Here is a 20,287-nt window from a genome sequence, read left to right as displayed (position 1 = left end):
GTATTTTTCCAGTTTGGTTTTCCTTGAGAAAGCTGGTATCAATTCAGCATGGAAATGTGGAATTTTTTACATGAATTTATTTCCAAGAGCAAATTTCAGTTTTCTACTTCCAATAATGTTCTTGTGTGCCTTATTATACTACAGAGCAATATATTTTCTATTTATCTCACTGTGTGTTTGTAAGGCCTTCATCATCACAGCACCTGTGCAGACTGGACACTTCTCTTTATTTGCTTGAAGTGTGCTGGATTTAATATCAGTAAAAGCAGTTCAGCTATCCTGGAAAAAATTAAAAGCCCTGATGCAAAGCACATAAAATGAATGAGCTGATCTGTGATAATTTGTCTTCATTTCTGTCTTTTTTTCATGCCCCATGCCATGGATTCACAGTCAATAAACAAGTGGTAGTAGAGGAAATGCTCCACAACTTGGATTTCTGTGATGTTTTGGTCATTGGTGCAGAACTAGACCCTGAACAGGAGTGTTTAGAACTAGATCATGGGGAGCTTCAAGGAAAACATCTAGATGCCACAAATTCCACTGCAGGATATTCAATCTATGGTAAGTTCAGGAAATTTGTTTTCCCTTATTTTGTCACATCAATTATATATTGGAATGAAAGCTCAAATGTATAAGAAATTGGACAGAAATCTGTGATTTTCTAGCCATGAAAATATCCCAAGGGTGACTGTATCTTAAAAAACACAGCTGCTCCTTGATCTCTGGATGTGCTGTGTTTGCCCTTTGGATTCTCAGCATCCCTCCTGCTACTCCCCAAGTAAGGAAAACGACATCCCTGCTTTCTTTAAATGTGGGGTTCTTGTGGACCATCACAGTGGAACAAACACACAGTGCTGTGTTTGCCCTTTGGATTCTCAGCATCCCTCCTGCTACTCCCCAAGTAAGGAAAACGACATCCCTGCTTTCTTTAATTGTGGGGTTCTTGTGGACCGTCACAGTGGAACATGGGAGTGAGGGGGTTCCTGTACAATGCTGGGACATTGGCCATCTTTTTCTCTCATCACTAAGTAATTTATTCTGTACCATTGTTGTATTTTTCCCTGCCCATCAGGGACCTACATTCAGTTCCAAAAACTTATCCTCACATAACGGAGTGTCAGGGAACATTTGACGCCCTGTCATTTCCAGACCTTTCTGCCGAGTTCTGTGCGTTCTGTGAGCAGTTGATTTGTTGTTTATTGCCAGAGCAGTGTTCCCTTGCCTGTCCCAGAGCTGTCCCTGCCCTCCCACCCCACAGGTGTGGACAGCATGTTCAGCTACGAGCAGGTGCTGCGGCAGCTCCGCTACCGCAACTGGGGCACCTCGGCCACCTCGGACAGGAAATTCAGGGTCAAGTGCTCCGAGCTCAACGGGCGTTACACCAGCAATGAGTTCAACCTGGAGGTGAGCAAGGAGTTCAGCTGGAAGGTGAGCAGTGAGTTCAGCCTGCAGGTGAGCAATGAGTTCAGCCTGGAGGTGAGCAATGACTGAGTTGTGTTTTCCAACATAGCGCCAAGAGCCCAGGTAACAGCTCCAGGAAACTGCAGGACCTACTCAGCAATATGGTCAAAATTAATAAGTGTTTACGAAGACAGCTTAATAATTGTTAAGAAAATTAACAGTTATTTCATAATGTTTAGGCAACACCTAAAAGCTGATTATTATAGAGAGAAGAAAAAGTCACTACTTATCCAAACAGGTAAATCAAAAGAGTCCTGCTCTGTGTCACTCCAGAGTCAACAGCCAGAAAGGTTAGAATGCATTTTTCAAGCTGTGTATTTTCCACTGGCGTTAAAAAAAAAGTTAATTTGTCCTTTAGCATCTGTGAAGTAGTGTCCCTATCAGCTGATGAACTTCATAGTCCAATGTAATATATGGAACCTGCAGGCTTGAAGTATAAAACACTTTTGAGTATCTGGTCTCAAATTTTTCTCTTCTCCCAGGTTAATATTCTGCACAGTTCCAACTCAAACTTCATGGACCATGTAAATCACATGATATTCCAGCCCAAATTTCTCCAATCTGTTCAGCACCCTGAGGGGAGTGTAAGTGCAGTTCCCAGCTCAGGTATGTGACACCTTCCCAGAGACTGCTCACAATGATTCCGATGTGTCAGTGTTTCCCTTGTGGGTCAGCCTGCTCCACAGACTAAAGTCCATTGTTTCAGCTTCTAAGACCTCTCAGAGATCACAGGTGTGAAAGAAGGTAACTCTGAATTCTATTCTGTCCAAGAATGTACTTTTAAATTAAAACCTGGTATCCTTTTTTAAAGTCTTCATTAATGGTTTTGTGCTCTGACCCCCACAGTTAAAAATTTATAGGATATATTTTTATTTAATTTTTAGGCTATATGAGTTAAAATATATACCCAAATCTGAAACCTTTTCAGTGAAGTTAAATGCAGGGCAAAGATAGTTGTTTGAAAGTTGGATTCTGAAATCCTTTTAGCCAAATGATACATATGTAAAGAAGTAAAGCTGATGTAAAGTGTAGGTAGTTGTAATTAGCTATATACAGAGATGCTTAGAAAATTACTGTATTTTTCTTTACATTGTAGAGACACTTCACTAAAATGAAACTGAATGTTTAATGGATAAACTATTGCAAAATAGGGGTTTTTTGTTCCTAAATACTGTTTTGATTACAGACTTACATTCTTATAGGCAGGGCAAGGCAACAGAATGGGTTATGGACTGGGTTATCCCATGCTCCTGGAAATGCAGTACCTCGCAGGACATAGAAAGTGGCAGCATTTCTCCACTAACCTAATTATGGAGCTGATTACATGTGGCAGTTCAGAGAGACTTCTTCCTGTGACTAGGTGGAGACAGAGGCCTCTCAGAGTACAGCCAAACAGTGGGGGGAAATGTCTTGAGTCCTCAAGAGTCTCCCAGGAAGGTTGTACACACAGAGAAATAGCGTGGCAATGCATTTATTTCTGGGAGCTTGAGATTGAAATCACAAGCATTTGAATCCTTTGAAAATACAAGATTTGAGTTGTACATTTTGTCTCAAGTAAGCTTGAGGCCTCAGCTGTGATCAGAAGGGGTCAACATGCAAGTGAGATAACAGAATTTTACTGCAAAAACTATTTGATTCTGCAGTTATTAACTACCTGTCTTCTGTAGTTAAGTGGCTCAAAAAGCAAAGGTGAGCATGCTCACTTTTCAGTTAGGGTTTATCATAGTTATCATAAGATACCTGTGAACACCATTTGTGTGTGCTCAGCCTTAGTGGATGGGCACTGGTCAGCACTTTCCATCATCCCAGGCACATGGAAGGTGTCTGTCCTGATTGTCACTCCAAAGGGGGGATGCTTTGGGTTGAAAATGAACAAGGTTAGTGAGGTTTAGATGACTTGTTGCACGAGTGTGACTGCATTCCCTTTGCCGCCCTCTGTCCCAGTGGTTCCCAGCGTGGCCACGATGGTCATCATCGTCTGTGTGAGCGTCCTGGTGCTGGTGGTGACGCTGGGCGTGCTCCGGCTGCGCTCCGCGCGCCAGCACGGCTCCCTGGGGCACGAGGGACCCAAGGACAACGAGATGGACTGGGACGACTCTGCTCTCACCATCACCGTCAACCCCATGGAGGTACCGACCCCTGGCACTGCCAGGAGCCACGGGCTGGGCTGGCAGGGGGTTTGAGCATCTTTCAGGGTGCAGTTGTTCGGCTGTGTGTGTGCGTACACTCAAGACTCCAGCCCAGTTCTCAGCTCTGCACAGCTTGATCAGATATAATTGAGAACTTCAGCTTTGTTGTCATGTATAATTATTAAAGAAGATGGTGAAGAACTCTCAGGTACAGCAGCACTTCCACTCCATCCATGTCTGTTTGTAGGTACCTCTCGGGAGCTTGCAGTTTATTGCAGCCCCGAGACACGTGAAAAGTCTCTGTTTTGGCCCACACGTTCCAAGAATGAGTCAGAGCTCTTCAGTTCTCGGTCTCAGAGTTGTTTATTGTATCTTATCTATAGAAATTTTTCTCCTGCCCAGCCGAGGTTCGCTCAGCAGGACAGACAGAGGCACTCTGCCTGCCCCTGGGGCGGTGTTATCTCTTTATACTACAAACTACATATAACATGTTTGCAATTACTTTCCAATACCTATCACCTGTGTTAGACAGTGAGCTTCTACTCTAAACCAATCCAAAAATGCCAACATCACAGCAGAAGATGGAGGTGGAGAAGAAGAAGAACAAAGGCTGGACATGCCCAAGTCCCTCCATCTTGTCCCCAAAACCCCCATTCTAAAAACCCCAAAATCTACCCTTTCACCCAGTGAGAATTTTATTATTACACTACTTAAACTTCTGTGGCTTTCAGGTCCTCATACAAAGCTGGTAATTTGCTCCACGGGTCACAATCAAACCCACAGGTGTTCTGGGCTGTGTGCCAGGGTCTCTGAGCCCCCTGGCAGGGTCCCAGCAACTCTGGACACCCAGAGGGATGCACTGAGTTCTGACAGGTACTCAAGATGATATAGTTGGCTTTGGTTTTAACTTTTTCATATAAACATTTATACACTAAAAGGAGAGGAAATCATCAGCAGTTAAAGGAGGATGATGTTGAAGGTTTAAATTTTGGTAGTGTGGCTAACCAAGAGATTGCTTATTGACATTCCATTCTCCTTGCAGTAGTTTTTTTGTTTGCTACTAACTTGTATGAATTTGATGCTTAATAATCACATAATGATGGAAAGCAGATTAGCATTTCTAAATGCTCATTTGAGACAGCTCTGGCTGTCAAGAAGGCACCTTTCTGATACTGTCTCATTTCTTTAAATGTATTGTAGAAATATGAAAAGCCACACCAGACAGAAGAGGAGAGTGAGGAAGAAGATATAGATGATGAAGAGGAAGACACAACCAGTGCTGAATCAGATGATAGTGAAGAGGAGGAAGAGGAGGAGGAAGTGATTGTCCAAAAGGGAAACAAACAGAATGCCACCAGGCAAGAGCAGTTGGAGTGGGATGATTCAACACTCCCCTACTAACAAACAGCCTGCCAGCCACAGCTCTTTTGTAACAACCAATACAATGTTTTTTCGGAGTCTATGAATTCATTGACAGGATTTGAACTTCTGCTTGCCTGTAACTGTTTTGCCTAAAATGATCTTGTTGTAGTAATTGATAACAATAGAACTGACCCTTTTCTTACAAAGCCTGGAGAAAAGATGGTCCAAACCTCCTGGCACACGCAGTAATAAAGTAATCCAGAACTTGATCTGTTAGCAAGCGTAGTTCTCAATTTCCTGTTTCTACCCTGGAGATGTGTGACAAAAGTCCTGTCACTCAATCCATACAAATTTTTGCCTTTGCTACTTTTTTCACACAGGAGAGATTTCAGCTCGTTATGTAGAATAACTTCTGTGGGTCCAAATACCAGTTGCCATATAACTTCACATTTTTACAGGTGTAAAAAAACATAATCCACCTTCAAATTGGGGCAGGGTTTTAGTGCTACAGGGGCTAAATTCCATCTATCATCTCGTCCTGCCTTTTGGATGTTAACTGTCTTCTGCAAGGGAATATCTGGGACTTGACAGGGGATGCATGTGTGCTTATGTAGATGTGGATGGTGTATTTTTCAGGCATGCTGTCAGACCCTCAAGAGAGGGATTTTTATCCAATCTATCAATAGAAATTAAAAACAAGTTTGAGAAAAACAGCAACAAGAAAGGGCTGCTGATGGTTATCCAAAAAAAAAAAAAACCATCCAGTCTGTGTCCATAGATTGAGTAATATGGTCTTATGCAAACTGTAAATTCTAATGGGATTGATTCACTTAAAATCTGCAGAGCTGCTCATTAGTTATGGATTGAGCAATTTGCAGCAAATCGATGCTTTAAACTGTCTGTCTCATGGAACCATTAGCTTGCTGCAGCATCTTACTGAACTAGTGGAAAATAAGTGACCCCATTATTCCATAGCTATGTATAGCTGGGATTTAAACAATTATTTTAGATGAGGAAAACGTTCCCTTTTGCTTAGTGAATGCCAGCTGGAATTCCTGTCTGACTGTATTCTATAAAAACATGATGCCCTATTTCTTCTGCACCCCTGCCTGCCCGTAGTGCTCAAGAGAAAGGAACAGCACTGTGAGTCCTCTTCTGTGCTCATAATTCTCCCTTATTTCTTCTGCCTGAAGCCATTAATGTTGACAGAAGGTTTTATAAGTAGACAGAGAAAAATAAAACCTACTTGGAACCAAAATAGTTGAAAACAAAAACTAAAATATTAAGAGGCTGAAAGAGTATTTTAGTTTGTTATGGTAACACAGCATATTTTTCTTAAACACCGTTTAAAAAGAAAAAAAAAAAAAGGAAAAGCAGAGCTATATAAGCTACATATACAATGTGTTGATTAGTCTGTGTGGTGTGTTTCTGGTCCCCTTTTCCTTAAGCACCTTTCAACTGCTCTGCTTACCAAATGCTGCAGCCCTTGCTGGGGTGGCTGCTCCAATGCACAGAAACAAAATGGCATGGAAGTGAATGCTGCTTAGTGGCTTGTCTGGGTTGTTCTCCCGAGTACTTTGTTCTCTTTGCAATTTCATCTCTGACTTTTGCTTTTTTAATCTGCTGTTCGAAATAAGCTGCTTCCTCTTCTTCACCCTCCCAGTCAGTCTGGCCACAACAGGACCTTCCTGAGCACCCTGAGTGGTGGCTGGTGTGGCAAAGGGCACTTGAAGCAATCCTGAGGGTGCCCACCTCCCTCAGTACTGGATTATTAACAGCTCCTGAATGTCATGGGATATGGGGAATATGTAGGGTGCTCGGCGGTTCTTGTAATTCCAGTTTCTGCATTTGGCAGCTGAAAGGAAATACTGAGAGCAACTAGGCCCCTTAGTTGAATATCTAGAAAGTAAATGAAAGAAAAATCTATGATAATTTTAAAATTGGAGATATTTATGCTTTTATTTGTTGTGCCAGCAATCACGTTGTCACGCGGTTGCTAAGACTGGCAATACAGCAGTTTTGTTTTGTTATCAATCCTGTTTCATTTTATTCTCTCACTCATATTAAACTTAGAAGAATATTTGAAGAATCAAGGCCACATAAGTACATCTTATCTGCACGAATAACAACTGTAAAAATGTCCACAATTTTTCTGTTTAATACAAAATTAATATTGATATTTCTGATTATCTTGAACAAAATGTTATGTTAGATCAGTTCCTACCATCCTAGTATCCTAGATAATTTCCCAGTTTTAATTTTTTAGTGGCATGAAGCAGGCTCTTCATGATGCTTGTTATCAGCACATATCAGCAAATCTTTACGCTCAGAAAAAAAAATATTCAAAATTAAATGTAGATATTTAAAAGTCAATTTCAGATTTAAAACTGGACTTAAATTATTTTAAAGTTTCTGTTATTCCTGATTATTATTGTCATTGTTGCTGTTGTTGTTGCTGTTATCATAGCAAACATTAGGGCAACTTGAAAACAGCAATTTACAACCTTATTGACAGCCTTTAATTCTTTTATATGTTTGTGAATTCATCAGTGTGTTTCTCCATCTAACAGACTTTTATCTTTTTTGCTGCTGGAAGCAGATCTTTTCAGGTTGTATTCGTACATTACACAAAAAGGAAACAAAGTATTTTCTCTACTATAAATAAATCTACATTTTTAAACCTAAGCAAAGTCATACAGGCATGTGTGTTATCACTAAAACTTGATTTGCAGTAAGATTCTCAGCAAACTCAAATGTATCACTGTACTTATTTTAGATTACTTCATGGAGTGCATTATGCAGCATTTTTCATTCAAATAAATAGAAACATCCTTTTCACAGAATGGCAGTGAGAATGAGGTACTTCTTCACAAAATGGGCCCTAAAATATTTGTATAGCACTGAAAGCAGTGGTTTCCTGAGCAAAACTACTACTAGAAAATCACAGAAATATGAATTTTTCTAAAACAATTCTAACAATATTGCCTCCCCTCCAGAAATTATTTTTTATATAACCTATTTGCTTATAAACCAACCAGAACATATACACACATATGTACATAAAGACACATGTGGGGGGTTTTGCCCTTAATCAAGAGCCAAAATTGTCTCCTTTTCTCCCTGAAAAAAGTGTTTAGAATTGTAAAACCATTCAGGTTGGAAAAGACCTCTGAGATCACTCACTGCAGTCCCTCAGGGCTGGCTTGTGGTAAGGTGGCTTTTTCTACACTAGCAATAAACAAGTGTATCCAAAGAAAGCAGTTCTGAAGAGGTACCAGGAATCCAGAGGTGACAACAGAGGTCTAAAATGAATTCACATCAATGATCCCTTAAATTTTTGGAGTTCTAATTTAAGGCTGGGAAAAGCTGTAACACCTACAAATGCGAATTGAAGGTGTTATCTGAATTAATATAACTGCCTAAGTGGTTATTTGTGATTTATAGCTCCCATTTCTCTTTCATTTCTAGCCCTCCATAGGTGTTTTATCTTTGCAAGTAAACCTTAAAATGCACAATATTTACTGCACTGGCTGACACATCTAGAACTAGACATAAGATTTGTGACATCTTTAATACTAATTAAACAGTTGCTATTTTTCCATTCCAACAGGTAGCACTTTGCAGTGGTGATGGGACTGCTTTTTACTTCACCAGAGGCTAATGGGAGGGAGCAGTTTATTTTTCTCTCTGGAATGTGGTGGTGCTGAGCTTGCTGAGCCCCATCCTCACTCCATTCTGGAACAAAGTAAGGCTCAGAAAGCATCAGAGAGTTCTAAAGTTCCTTCTGTGAGTGAAATCCACTGTCTCCATTGCAGGAGCTGTCCCTGCCTGACCCTAAACTGAAAATAATGCCATGGGAAATCAGTAGCCCCAGGTGAAGGATGGGCAGAGGGTAGCCCAGTAGCAGCCCTTATTTCACTGTGGCAAAGCCTTTTGAGCTTTGATAAAATATTAATAATAAATATTTTTGTCTCAGCTGTCCCTTTTCCCAGCTGTAATCTCAGAGGCAGCTTTACCTGCCTCCCTGGGACCCAACACTGCCTCTTCTCAAAGTTTTGGTGCCAGCACACACAGCTCTGCACAGAACAGCACCAGGAAAGACTTTACTGGGGTGACAGTAAAGGTCTGGTGGGATGGAGCTGTTCCTGGTATCCTAGAATAGAAATTATAATACCAAAATTAAGGGTGTTTGCAAAAACATATGGATACTGAGAGAGGGAGAGGAAATAACACTGAGTACATCTCCTCTAAGGGGCTTCCCCTTCCCTTATTTCACACATGTTGAGCAGAATAAGTATCTCAAAACTAGGATACCCCCAGTCTGAGGGGGATATCAGGTTTTATCAGGTTCTGCCTTAAGAATTGCTTTCTGCCTTTAAGCAACTGCTTAAAGTAGCTCTACGCCAAGTGAGTAAATCCAAGGAGATAGGAGAAAAAAACCCAAATGACAAAACATAAATATCAGAAAGATTGCTGAAGAAATCAAACCCCCTTCTAAGTCACTGAATTAATTCCTGTTGGTTGTACATAATCCTGTGCTGTGTAATCTCCCTCATGCTCTAGCATCACCAATGGCGTGAGGTTTTCCCTCTCTCTGCCCCAGAGCCTGAGCTCACAGCATGCCAGTGCTACTGCAAACAGCCATGGCAACAGCAGCCAGCCCATCCCTTGGTGTTCCCAAAGAAACCCACACTCCCGTGCACCAAACCATTACACTTTGTAATATTTCCTACAGCACCCAGAAGCTGCAGTCCTGTACGGTCTCTGTACATTGGGGTCAAGTGGGTTTTTTTTTGGTTTTTTTTGGTTTTTTTTTTTTTTTTAATAAAGAAAGGCATAACAAGCAATGTGGGAGAAGTGATGTAAACTGAAATGGAGCAGTTTCTCTAAAGCTACATGTCTCAGATTGTGTATCCAATGATCAGACTTCTGGTTGCTGGACTCTCTTGGAATCCAACTTCGTTTTTGTTAGCATGGAGAATAAAGATACAAAGAATAGAGATAACCACTAAAGCTACAGCAGAACAAAATTCATACTCTCCTAACACACCCAATCTCAAGAAATATTTCTGCTAAATATATTAGGATAATTGCTCCAGTGATATCTCATAAAGTAATTATAACTCATCACCTCTGTAGGATTAGCAAGGTTCAAGCCTGGTATGGTTTTTTTTTTGTTTTGGTTTTCTGTGAAAAAGACATGATCATAAATTAAAAATACACAAACCTGAACAGTGCAAAAACTGAAAGAGGAGCAAGGGCTTTAATTTCATAAGCCTCTGTCTAAGAGAGGGGGTTGAAGTAATAAACAACTGTAGCCCTCATTATTGAAACTTAGCAGAATAAAATGAACCCAGGAAGTTTTGTATGTTCATAACCTCATTTCTGGTGATGAAAAGGCAGGCACCAGAGCAGATTCCCTTTTTCCCTCGAGGCATTTTGCTGCCTTTGGAGTAGGCATTGCCAGCAGTTTGCTCGTTATGGTTTCCATGTCTCTGCTGGCAACAGGAGCAGTGCTGCCAGCATCCTGTCAAAGAGCCTGCTGGTGAACCATAATTCAATAATTCTCCCGCAGCTCTGCTCTCAGCCCTCCATGGTGGAGCACTCCAAACACAGGCAGAGGGAAAGACTCAGTGGTTACAGCAGAGAGCTCTGGGCTGGTGCTTCATTAGTTACTGCCTGTAAAGAAACACACTCAGCAGCGTGAGGCACTGTGAATGTGTGAAACAGAGTTCAGGAGAAGCCCTCGTTCTTATTTTCAGTGCTAGCTCATGGGGAAATTGTGCATTCATCAGCTGTTCAAGCTCCATGCCCATGCATTGTCACTATTTATGTCTGTGCTGAGAACAAAGAAGCAGCAGAATTTTTTTCCCCAGTTAAGCACACTGTACGATAAAAGAGTTCAGCTTTCCCTGGGCAAGGTGCACAAAGCTTGCCAAATGCAAAGAGAAGCTGTCTTCAAGTAGGGAACAAAGATTTTACAAGGGTATTCCATCCTTGTACTTCAGACACCCAGAAAATTTCATGGGAGTAAAATGCTTTCCTGCAGCCCTACCTATTCCTTTTGTATAAATCTGGATCCAGTTTTGGGTTTTCAGAGGCATTTAACTTCCCATCTGGGTATAAACTTCCCAGCTTTCAGTGTCCTTTGGTGTACTAACCCATAAAACTATTTTTGGCTGAATGTTTCATATACTAAGGGGGGGGAGGAAAGCAAAAAGTTATTAAAATTACAATGTCTTTTTTTTCTACTCCTGTCTCCCCTAAATATATCAACAGGTACAAAAGAATTGATCAGACAACTCTGACCAAGTCTGTGACTACAATGACATTTCAAACCAGTACTGAAATTGGCAATAAATCTTTATCTACAAACTGCTTAATGTGCAGTAGAGGAGAAGGTGGATGGTTGTTTTAACTGGGCATGCTCTTTAGAGTGTGGAATGGATCAACTGCAGTCAGTTCCATTAGAAAATCAAATTATTATTTAAGGAAGAGTGAACAGGAAAGTAGAAGAGAATACTGCATGAATAACAGAAAGAGTTGAGGTTGAGAGTGATGTGAAAAAATTGAAATTTGATCTTGTAGAAAAGAAAAAAAGAGACATAAAAGCATCAGTGTCAAATAGTAAGAAAATGGAAACATTCTGTGTTTCCGTGCCAGAGCTGACACTGACCAAGAAAGAGAATGAATGTAGGGTGTTGAAGGGTTCCAGGATGACCAGACACAGATGCAAAACACACATTTGTGTGTTGTGTACACAAACCTGTGTGTGCACAGGAAAATCACAGCATGGTGCCCATGGGGAGGTGGTGGCTGTGGTGATGAAGGAGAACTTGCAGGTTTTTGGCCTGGTTGATGCTGAAGTTTCCTTCTTGAGTTCCAGTCCCAGCGCCTCCAGCAGAGCTGGGAAGGCAGCAGGGCCATGAGAGGGGTTTGCTACACTGTGTGTGCAGTAAGTAGAGAAATGTAGAGCCAAGACCAGCCCACCCAGGGGCTTGGGGCAAACATTCTGTCTCCTACAACTCAAATCTGAGGGTTCAGTTACCACATAGTTTATTTGAGGTGAGAAATGGAACTTTTGCCCACAGACAGCTGTTGATTAATTTTACAGATTTTCTACAACAAACATACTCCATGGGTGGATGAGGAGCTGGAGATACCCAAGGCAGACCATATTCCATATTGAAAAGGCCCTCAAGTAAACTTTTTGTAGTGATACAATCTCCTAAGTGGCCACACAGTTAGGAAACCTGATTTTTGAAAATATACATAATAGAAAACTTTTTAAGGATAACAACCATCCCTATGCCAATCTGAGAGCTGAAGTTATTGCCTCTCTTCTCAGGAAAAACTACTGGCACATTTATTTTTGGCCTCTCCACAAACTGATGTAAAAGTGTAGGGTACATCTGAAAAGAGATGGGGTTTTTGTGTGTATTCTATTCCAAATACTGCGCCACCAGTTAAATAAATTTTTTATTGTGGTTAACAATCAATTCAAATATAATAATATTCAAAGGGTCATCATGACAGGGATGGGAAGATACACCAGAGTGGATTATTGCTTTGCAGGGTAATACATGTACAGGGTGTGCTTCCTGAGAACTGTTTCATCTCAACTTCAGTGTGTTTTGAAGTTTATAGTAGACTTATCAAATCCTAGAAATAAAGATTAGTAGACAAAAGGAAAAAGTAGTGCAAGTAGAGTATTATGCTAACAGTGCAGAATTATTTCCTAGAATATATTTTTTAGTGTTAGGGGTGGGGGTGCTTCAACCTACTTAAATGTTTCTAAGCCTGGGGCTTCTACTGCTTCCCTTGGGAGATTGTTCTAGAGTCTATTAGAATTCACCATTAGAAAGCTTTTCCTGAAAACGAATTTAAATAATCCTTTTTGTAATTTTTATCTCATTAGTCCTAGTTATACCCTTTTGCACCACTCTAAATAGTTCCTCTAACCATGATTTATATCCTTTGAATATTTTTAGATAGTTATCAAGTTCATTGCCCTTGGTAATTTACTAGAGAAGCTGTGAATCCCTCCTCATCCCAATTCATTCCTTCAGTTTTGTATTTCTTACCTTTTCATGAAATGTCCTTAATGCACCAACTAAATCCCCTGGTATTTCCTTAGATTAGTCAGTTCACTCTGTTAAGGTGCTCTGTGTTGCTGGTGTCACTGCATAAGTTGTTAAACAATAAATTTAAATTGAAACTTGATTTTTAATTTTTTTTCTGTAATCTATGGATAAGTTCCCATATGATATGAATTTGGCAGTGTCTTTTACATGGGTATGATTTAACAAAGCCAACCAATAAACACTGCAGCCAATCAAACAATAATACAAAGTATAATTTGTTAAAACTTAGGTTGCTGTCATCAGTGGGAAAACAGACATTGTCATTCCATGATTTTACATGGAATGTAATGTCCATGTTTTTACACTAAACAGCAGCTACTAACCAGTACTTTCACTTAAGACAGATAACACTGCTTCTCCTCAAATGTCAAGAGAATGCATCTGCTTTCTAAAACAAATGCTCGAGATTTCTAGATAGGCACTAACTGCTGCAAAGAAACAGAATTGTGCCAACTCTTCTGATTACTGCCATGCCTGCCCTTATATTGCAAATTTGTGATCCGTTTCTGGTCCCTGGCTGGCATGATGACCATTTGGGGTTTGTTTTCAAGCATGCCCCAAGCAAACCTGTGTTCGCCGGCTCAGAAGCCGCACTGGCAAACAGGGAGGATGTACAAAGGCAGCTTGGCTCTTCTCATTGATGTGTCTCCTTCATCTCCTCCTGCCTCCAAACCAGAACTGAAATCCTTGTGTTTGTAGAGCCACTGCATCACTTAACACCCAAGGGAAATAGAATTTGATGTCTTCTCCATTTGGGCTGTCTGCAAGGATTGGTGTAAAGGGGAGAGCAGGAATGCTGAGGGTTCCAGGGGTGGCTCTGGGGAGCCCTCTGCTTCCCTCAGCACATCTCTGTCCCCCGTGGGTGCAAACTGTGCAAACCATATTGTAGGAAATGAATTGCCAGGAGTGGGTTTGGGTCACACGAGCAAACAGTGAATTCCTGGGCTGTTTGCTGTCACTGCTCTGCCCACCTTCCCCAAGCATGAGGAGTACCCAAAGTCTGATGGACAGGGAGGAAGATGAATGAGCCTTGGAAGGTCAGGTTGCAACACAAAGGAGAGGAATTCCTGAGCAACGAGCTGCTTGTGATAAGCAGAATCAGACATGCACTCTGAATATTGCTGCATTTTGGTGAAAGGGGTTGTTCTAGTTAGATTTTTTTTTTAATAACTATCTATATAGTTATTAAACATTTAAATGTTACTGAGACTGTAGGATTTTGAAGAGCTGAGAAATTATCTCATCATGGTGAATGTAATGGCTGTGCTCTAATTCTCTAATTGGCTGGGACAATTCTATTTCATATTTCATCATCTCTTGACAGTAAAAATGGTATTTCATCTGCCTGCAAAAATTTACAATTTTTCCCACGCAGTTCGTCATTTCCCACATTGTTTCCATGTCAGTGCATTGGTTCTTGTTGAGGAGCAGTAACTGCAGCTGGTAGCATGTATTTTGTAGCTCGGGGTTGCTTCCTAGCTGTCCAAATTCTGTGTAGTTGTGGCCACTTCTATGGATAATAAAAAACTATACCAGAGAAGGGATTAAATAAATATATGCTGTATGGTTGTACATACAATGGTTGTACTCTGTAAACATGTCTCAAACCAACAGACTGTTCAGCCCAGGAAAAATGCCCTTACATGAAATATCTTGCTGTTGATGTGAAACAACCATGAATCATATCTTGAAATGTCTTGTTGCAGATGTTAAATGCATTTCTGAAAGCATGAATCTACACAATTTATGCAGTACAATGAATTAAATGACTATATGCAATTGAAAAGATTAATATGAAATGATTTTTTTAATATAGATGAATCAGCTATTAAAAAAAAAAAACCAAACCAACCTTTTCTTAATGAAATGTACAGTAAATTTTGACAGGCAGTATAGTACACAAACCCTAACTTTACATAGAGTAAGAAGTTGTACAAAAGCTCCTCCATGCCATAGTGGTGTATTTCATAAAAGCCATGTCAATTTGCACAGTAATTTATGAATTCAACATTGTTACTGCCCATATGTTTTCCACAGGACTGATTAAATGCATATTCCAAATAGATCTGTTATTTTAACATTTGTTCTGTACATCCATACATGTATAAAGCCAGAGTCATTTTTGTGGTCACTAGAGCACTTTCTGTGAATTGGCCAATAAATATAATTTTAGAATTTCACATAAAAGGTAATGTTGTCTAATCTTTATTTCACTGATTATTGAGATGTTCTCATTTCCTGAAACATAACCCTTGAACACTAACACACCTCAGGTGGCAAAGGTTAAAATCTGGCCCACATCTGCCATCTCTCTTGCTCATTCCTGAGGAGGAAAATGCCACATGTCAAAAGACTCGGTCCAGTTTTAGAGCATCTACACAGCTTTTCATCCTGCTGCTGAGAAAGGGAAGCAAAGGAAAGGGAACTTTTTCAAGAGCTGCTGGTATTTATATTTAATAGCCATCTATTTCCCCCCTTCATTTTTGGTGTGATAAAAGATGATAAAATATTAACAAGAAGGATGAATATACCACATATGGCACACATAAAATGTGAAACACTACAAGGGGAAAAACCTAATTCTGGGTCAGCAGCCTATGAATTGCATTAGTGCACGTAAGTGATGTGTGTGGTCTCATCACACACAGGAATGTGCACTGACTGCAGCCTGGCAGTAGGTTGGAGCCTGTGAGTGTCGCTGCCTTTTCCACACACACTGGCTGTGGCAATGATCAAATATTTCCCTCTTTCTTCAGCACTGTGCCCTGGCCACATCAGCAGCTCTCCCTCACAGCCCTCTTGTCTCCTCTCTCATTCTGTCCAAGTTAGAAGTTACAGTCTGATGTTTCTCAACAAAAGTGGGACAGACTACTAAATAAGACCACAGGCAGTTTTTACATTTCCCTGGCTGCTTCTGCATGGAAGGGCTTTGAGGAAAGCTCACCAAGGGAATCAAAGTGTGCCCTCCAGCAGGGAAGCTCCTGAGAGACTGAATTTTTCAGTGCGACTCTTGCAAATCCCACTAACTTCTCAACCAGAAATGCCTGCTCAAATGAAAACACCACCAAGAAAAAGATTCACAAACATATATGAATGAGAAAAATTGTTGCAGGGGCTAAGGCAGAAAAATAAATCTGTGTGTAAAAGATTTTGGTAAAATAAAATTAACACATAGCTGTCTCCCAAGAACGAATTTCCCAAGATCATGAAAGATGCCCTGTGCTGTAGAGTTAATGATGTTACAGAGACATTGACACAAAAGTCACTAGAGACCTTGGAGTGAGGAAAAACAGGGAGTTGTTTTTTCCTGCGGTTTAAATTAAAAGGTTTGAAATGTCTTTCGAGTCTGAACTTAAAAAAAGAAAAAATATAACTTTCCTGAACATAATAATAGATAAAGGGAGGAAAAAATTATTTAGGCACATTATTGCAAACATTATCTTTAAAACAGAGTTCACACATAAATATAAGCAAAACCTTTAGAAATTTAGCACTTAGTGAAAGAGTTCAGCTGTGTCTCTGAGATTAGTACAACTTTGTCAGCAGGGCTTTATTTTTTAGCCCTTTCTAGCTCTGCCAGCAGCTTTTTCAAAGGAAAAGGAAGGATTCTGTCTGCTCCTGCTGTCTTTCAGTGCAGTGGTCAAGGAAGAGAGCAGAAGCTGTGGATTTGTTTGTGAAGCTTGTATCTTCACATAAGATGGGCAGGAATGAGATGTTTGAGTTCCAAAGTGATAACTCAAGCTCAGTTATATCAGCTTAGAACAAGCAAGGTATTTTTGTGTTGAAGAGATGGTCCATTTAGTTTCTGGAGAGGATTGGTTCTGCTTCCTCATTTTACGTCATTCCTGTATCTAAGATCTTTCTACACTTAACTGCAGTACATTTCTGTCTCATCCCTTCAAGCAGATATCTATGACACAAGGAATCACCATCTAAATTAGTTATACTATTAGCAGCTCCAGCAAGAACCAAATAATTAATCTCTCTGTAGATGAAATATTTGGAAGAGCTCTCTGTAGTGACATCCACTGTCTGCCTTTCTGTGGGTAAAAGAATCCTTCCAGTTTCTGAATTTTTCTTCTGCGCCATTCATGAGTAAAAATATTATTCAAGATAGAAACAGCCATTCTTTAGGGAATAACATTTCCAAAAAGGCATTTGCTTCTTATCAGGCTGCTCAGCTTTGTCTCACTGTTCTCCACTGTCTAAGATTTAGCTGTTTGTTGTGGCCTGTTACAATTTACCTTGTAAGGTTTTGGGAATAGTCTTTTCTACTGCATGTGTTATAGAGTACAGCACGGAGGACACTTGGATTTATTAACATGAATGACACCACACAGAACAGATCACAGTAATAAAAATATTATTATTGTAATACTTGGGATGTGAGAGGGCAGAACAGGTAGAGATGAGCCTTAACTATGCCAACCTTGACTCTATTTCCTGTCTGTTTTGCCTGTCATCTTCATAAGATTCTGCATCCTCCTTTGTATTGCAGTTTTTCCACCTATGAATTGGATCTAAAAAAAACTTTTCTGGTTATCTTTTCTCGTGTATGACATGAACTCTAACATAACACCTTAAAGAGCAAGATGACCAAATACAATTACTGCAGATCATAAATATTGCCATTACAAGCAAATCTTGTTCTCCCACAGCTCCTTTACAGACTGAACCAGAGGGTGACATCCCAAGAGTGACAGGCTTTGTCCAGAGAAAGAAATAACTGCAACAGTGACAACCCAGTCCTAATGAAATTCATTACTTACACTGAGTATAATTTTCTCCTTAAATACATGACAAGTACATTTAGATATGGCCATGTCTACTTATTAGGGAAAGTTTAATACTAAAAATATTGTTTCTCAAAGGCTCTGATTTTATGACCATTAGGACCAGCTCTTACAGTGGTCTAAGAGACCTTGAGAAATTCCTTAGAATAAACGGTTACACAATTGTTGGGTATTAACATAAATATTGATAATGTTATTCAGACACCAAGTATTTTTTCATATTAAGAAATAAAACATCAAAAAATACTTAAGGAACTAGAAATACCTTTTACCTTATTATCCATCAAATCTAATGGTCCAAAATTCCACTGTATATGCTGGGGATCTCAGTTTTACTCAAGCAAGAATTGAAAAGTGCATCATGCTGGTGGGGTGTGTCTCCTGAGAGGACAGAATCAAGCCTGGCAAGAAGCAGTGTGGTGCAGGCAGGACAACAAGAGGAGTTCTGAGATTCACAGCCTTCAGGGCTCCTCCTTCCAGCACACTCTTTTAAAAAGTAAAATCTAAATGTTGATGCCTGCTTTGGTGATCTTCCTGCAAGGATGATCCAGCAATGAGACAAGGCCTCATGCCTGGGATTGCTGGAATGCACCATTTTCATTTACTTTGTTGAACTTACAATACTTCTGAGGCAGTTAAAAGGTAAGAGCTAGAGTTTATGTCTAAGGATAAAATTGTCAGCCACCAGCATTGCATTCCCATAGTACATATGTTTGGAAGACAACAATAAACACAGAGATGGGGAGAGACTTCAAATTGGGAAGGTAGTGTAGAAATTCTGAAATTATTATGCCCAGAAGTTTGAGTTCAAAGTCTGTATCCCATATATTTTTTCAGTTTAATGGCAGCATTGTCGTTTTTAGGTTTCTTTTTACAATAAATAAGTGCCATTTTTCCCAAAGTGCTGGGTTTCAGTCACATTTAGGGTAGCTAAGAGAGCTCGTTCAGAGACTACACTATTGTTGCAGAATATGTTCCTCTGCTGCTTAAGTAAATGCTAAGGCAAAGCTGAGGCATTTAGCCAAAATAATTGTTAATGCAAACGGCCTATTAAAGTAGGAAGCATCAATTTTATTTATGCTGTCTCAAAAGTCTAGAGTACACACAAGTTGTTTTGCTTGCTGATTTTCACTGAAGACAGATTTTTTTTTTTTGTACTATTTGGTCAATACCTCCATTCTAAGTGGAATAATTATCACAGGGAAAATTAATCATAACCACCATCTCCATTAAAGTGTGACAGAACAAGAAATTAGCAAGGATTTTGTACCATGCCTACTTAGTCTACTTAGGAAGTGGTTGCATTTTGGGGCACTTCAGTGTGGGTTGATTTTCACACGACACTGAACTGAATATTTTCACCCTCTGAAAATATTTTGGCCACGACTCTCCCACCCAGAAACATTATCCTTGTTCCCCAGCTGCTTCAGAGCACCCTGTGTGATGGATTCCCACAGGACAGGCACACACCCTGGCCCATGAATGGACAGAAAACCTGCTCTTGGGAAGCTCCCTGGCACTAGAGGTGAAAAAGAGAATGAGCACTCAGACAGCTTTCAGCACAGCCATCCCAGCACTGGCAGCAGTGTGAGCTTATTAGGGAAAGTTTAATACCAAAAATATTGTTTATCAAAGGCTGTAGAAGGAGGAGGAGGAAGGTTCAAGACCAGTGAATATGTGACTGCAATATAGAGGTGGATAAGGGAGAACTAAGGAGGAAAGAAAAAATGAGTCAGTCTTGAAGGGGAAAGAAAAGGAATTACTCACTGGGGTGCTACAGAACAAAATTCAGCCGTGCTTTGGACACTGGACATGACTTAATAAAAGTTTTACAAACAATAAAGGTTAAACAGTAACTTTGCTAGTTGGCCTCTGTATTGGGAAATTCTCCAATTCTCTGGCCTCTATGGAATCACAGAGAAAAAAAAGCTCTTAAATACAGGGACTGCTGCATTCTTTTGTACTTATTTTTGTGAAGAGCAGGTCACAATAACAAATAGTTTTCTGAAATTTAAAATACAATTATTCAGCATTCAGTTGCAGTCCTCAAAGGTAGCATTGAAGCAAACAGGTTTTTCTTACATGCCCAGTCAAGGCAATTGTGTGCTCAATTACACTGGGAGAATTGGCCCTTGCAGCACAAACCCATGGACCAAGAGACGTGGTTGGTTTATGTTAGTACAGCAAAACTAAAGCCAAAAGTGTGGCAATTCACACCACTTTATGTGATATTTATACACAGAAAAGCACTATATTCATCACAGTTTTTTGGGGTTTTTTTACAACATTAGTTTTTTCCTTTAAAAAATAAATGCCAGGGTGGTTTCTTGGGGAAAACCAGATTTTGCGATTTCTTAAAGGCAGCATTTAACTTGCAATAATAGTAATGAGACATGTG

General features: G+C 40.0%; 1 protein-coding gene across 2 annotated transcripts in view; it reads left to right on the top strand.

Moving 5' to 3' along the window:
- CLSTN2 (calsyntenin 2) overlaps window positions 1–15,278 on the top strand; it is a 317,814-nt gene extending 302,536 nt beyond the window's left edge. For both annotated transcript variants that reach the window (XM_058031610.1, XM_058031611.1), the window contains exons 13-17: window positions 391–561; window positions 1,259–1,404; window positions 1,944–2,067; window positions 3,406–3,590; window positions 4,791–15,278. In XM_058031610.1, coding sequence (XP_057887593.1) covers window positions 391–561; window positions 1,259–1,404; window positions 1,944–2,067; window positions 3,406–3,590; window positions 4,791–4,991 — 827 coding nt within the window. In that variant the 3' untranslated portion in view covers window positions 4,992–15,278. The remainder of the gene's footprint in view (window positions 1–390; window positions 562–1,258; window positions 1,405–1,943; window positions 2,068–3,405; window positions 3,591–4,790) is intronic.
- Window positions 15,279–20,287: the final 5,009 nt, after the last annotated feature.

This window comes from Melospiza georgiana, chromosome 10, assembly GCF_028018845.1.
Source record: "Melospiza georgiana isolate bMelGeo1 chromosome 10, bMelGeo1.pri, whole genome shotgun sequence".
NCBI lineage: Eukaryota > Metazoa > Chordata > Aves > Passeriformes > Passerellidae > Melospiza > Melospiza georgiana.
Note: the sequence above shows the minus strand (reverse complement) of the source record. Positions and strands in the feature narration are given on the sequence as shown.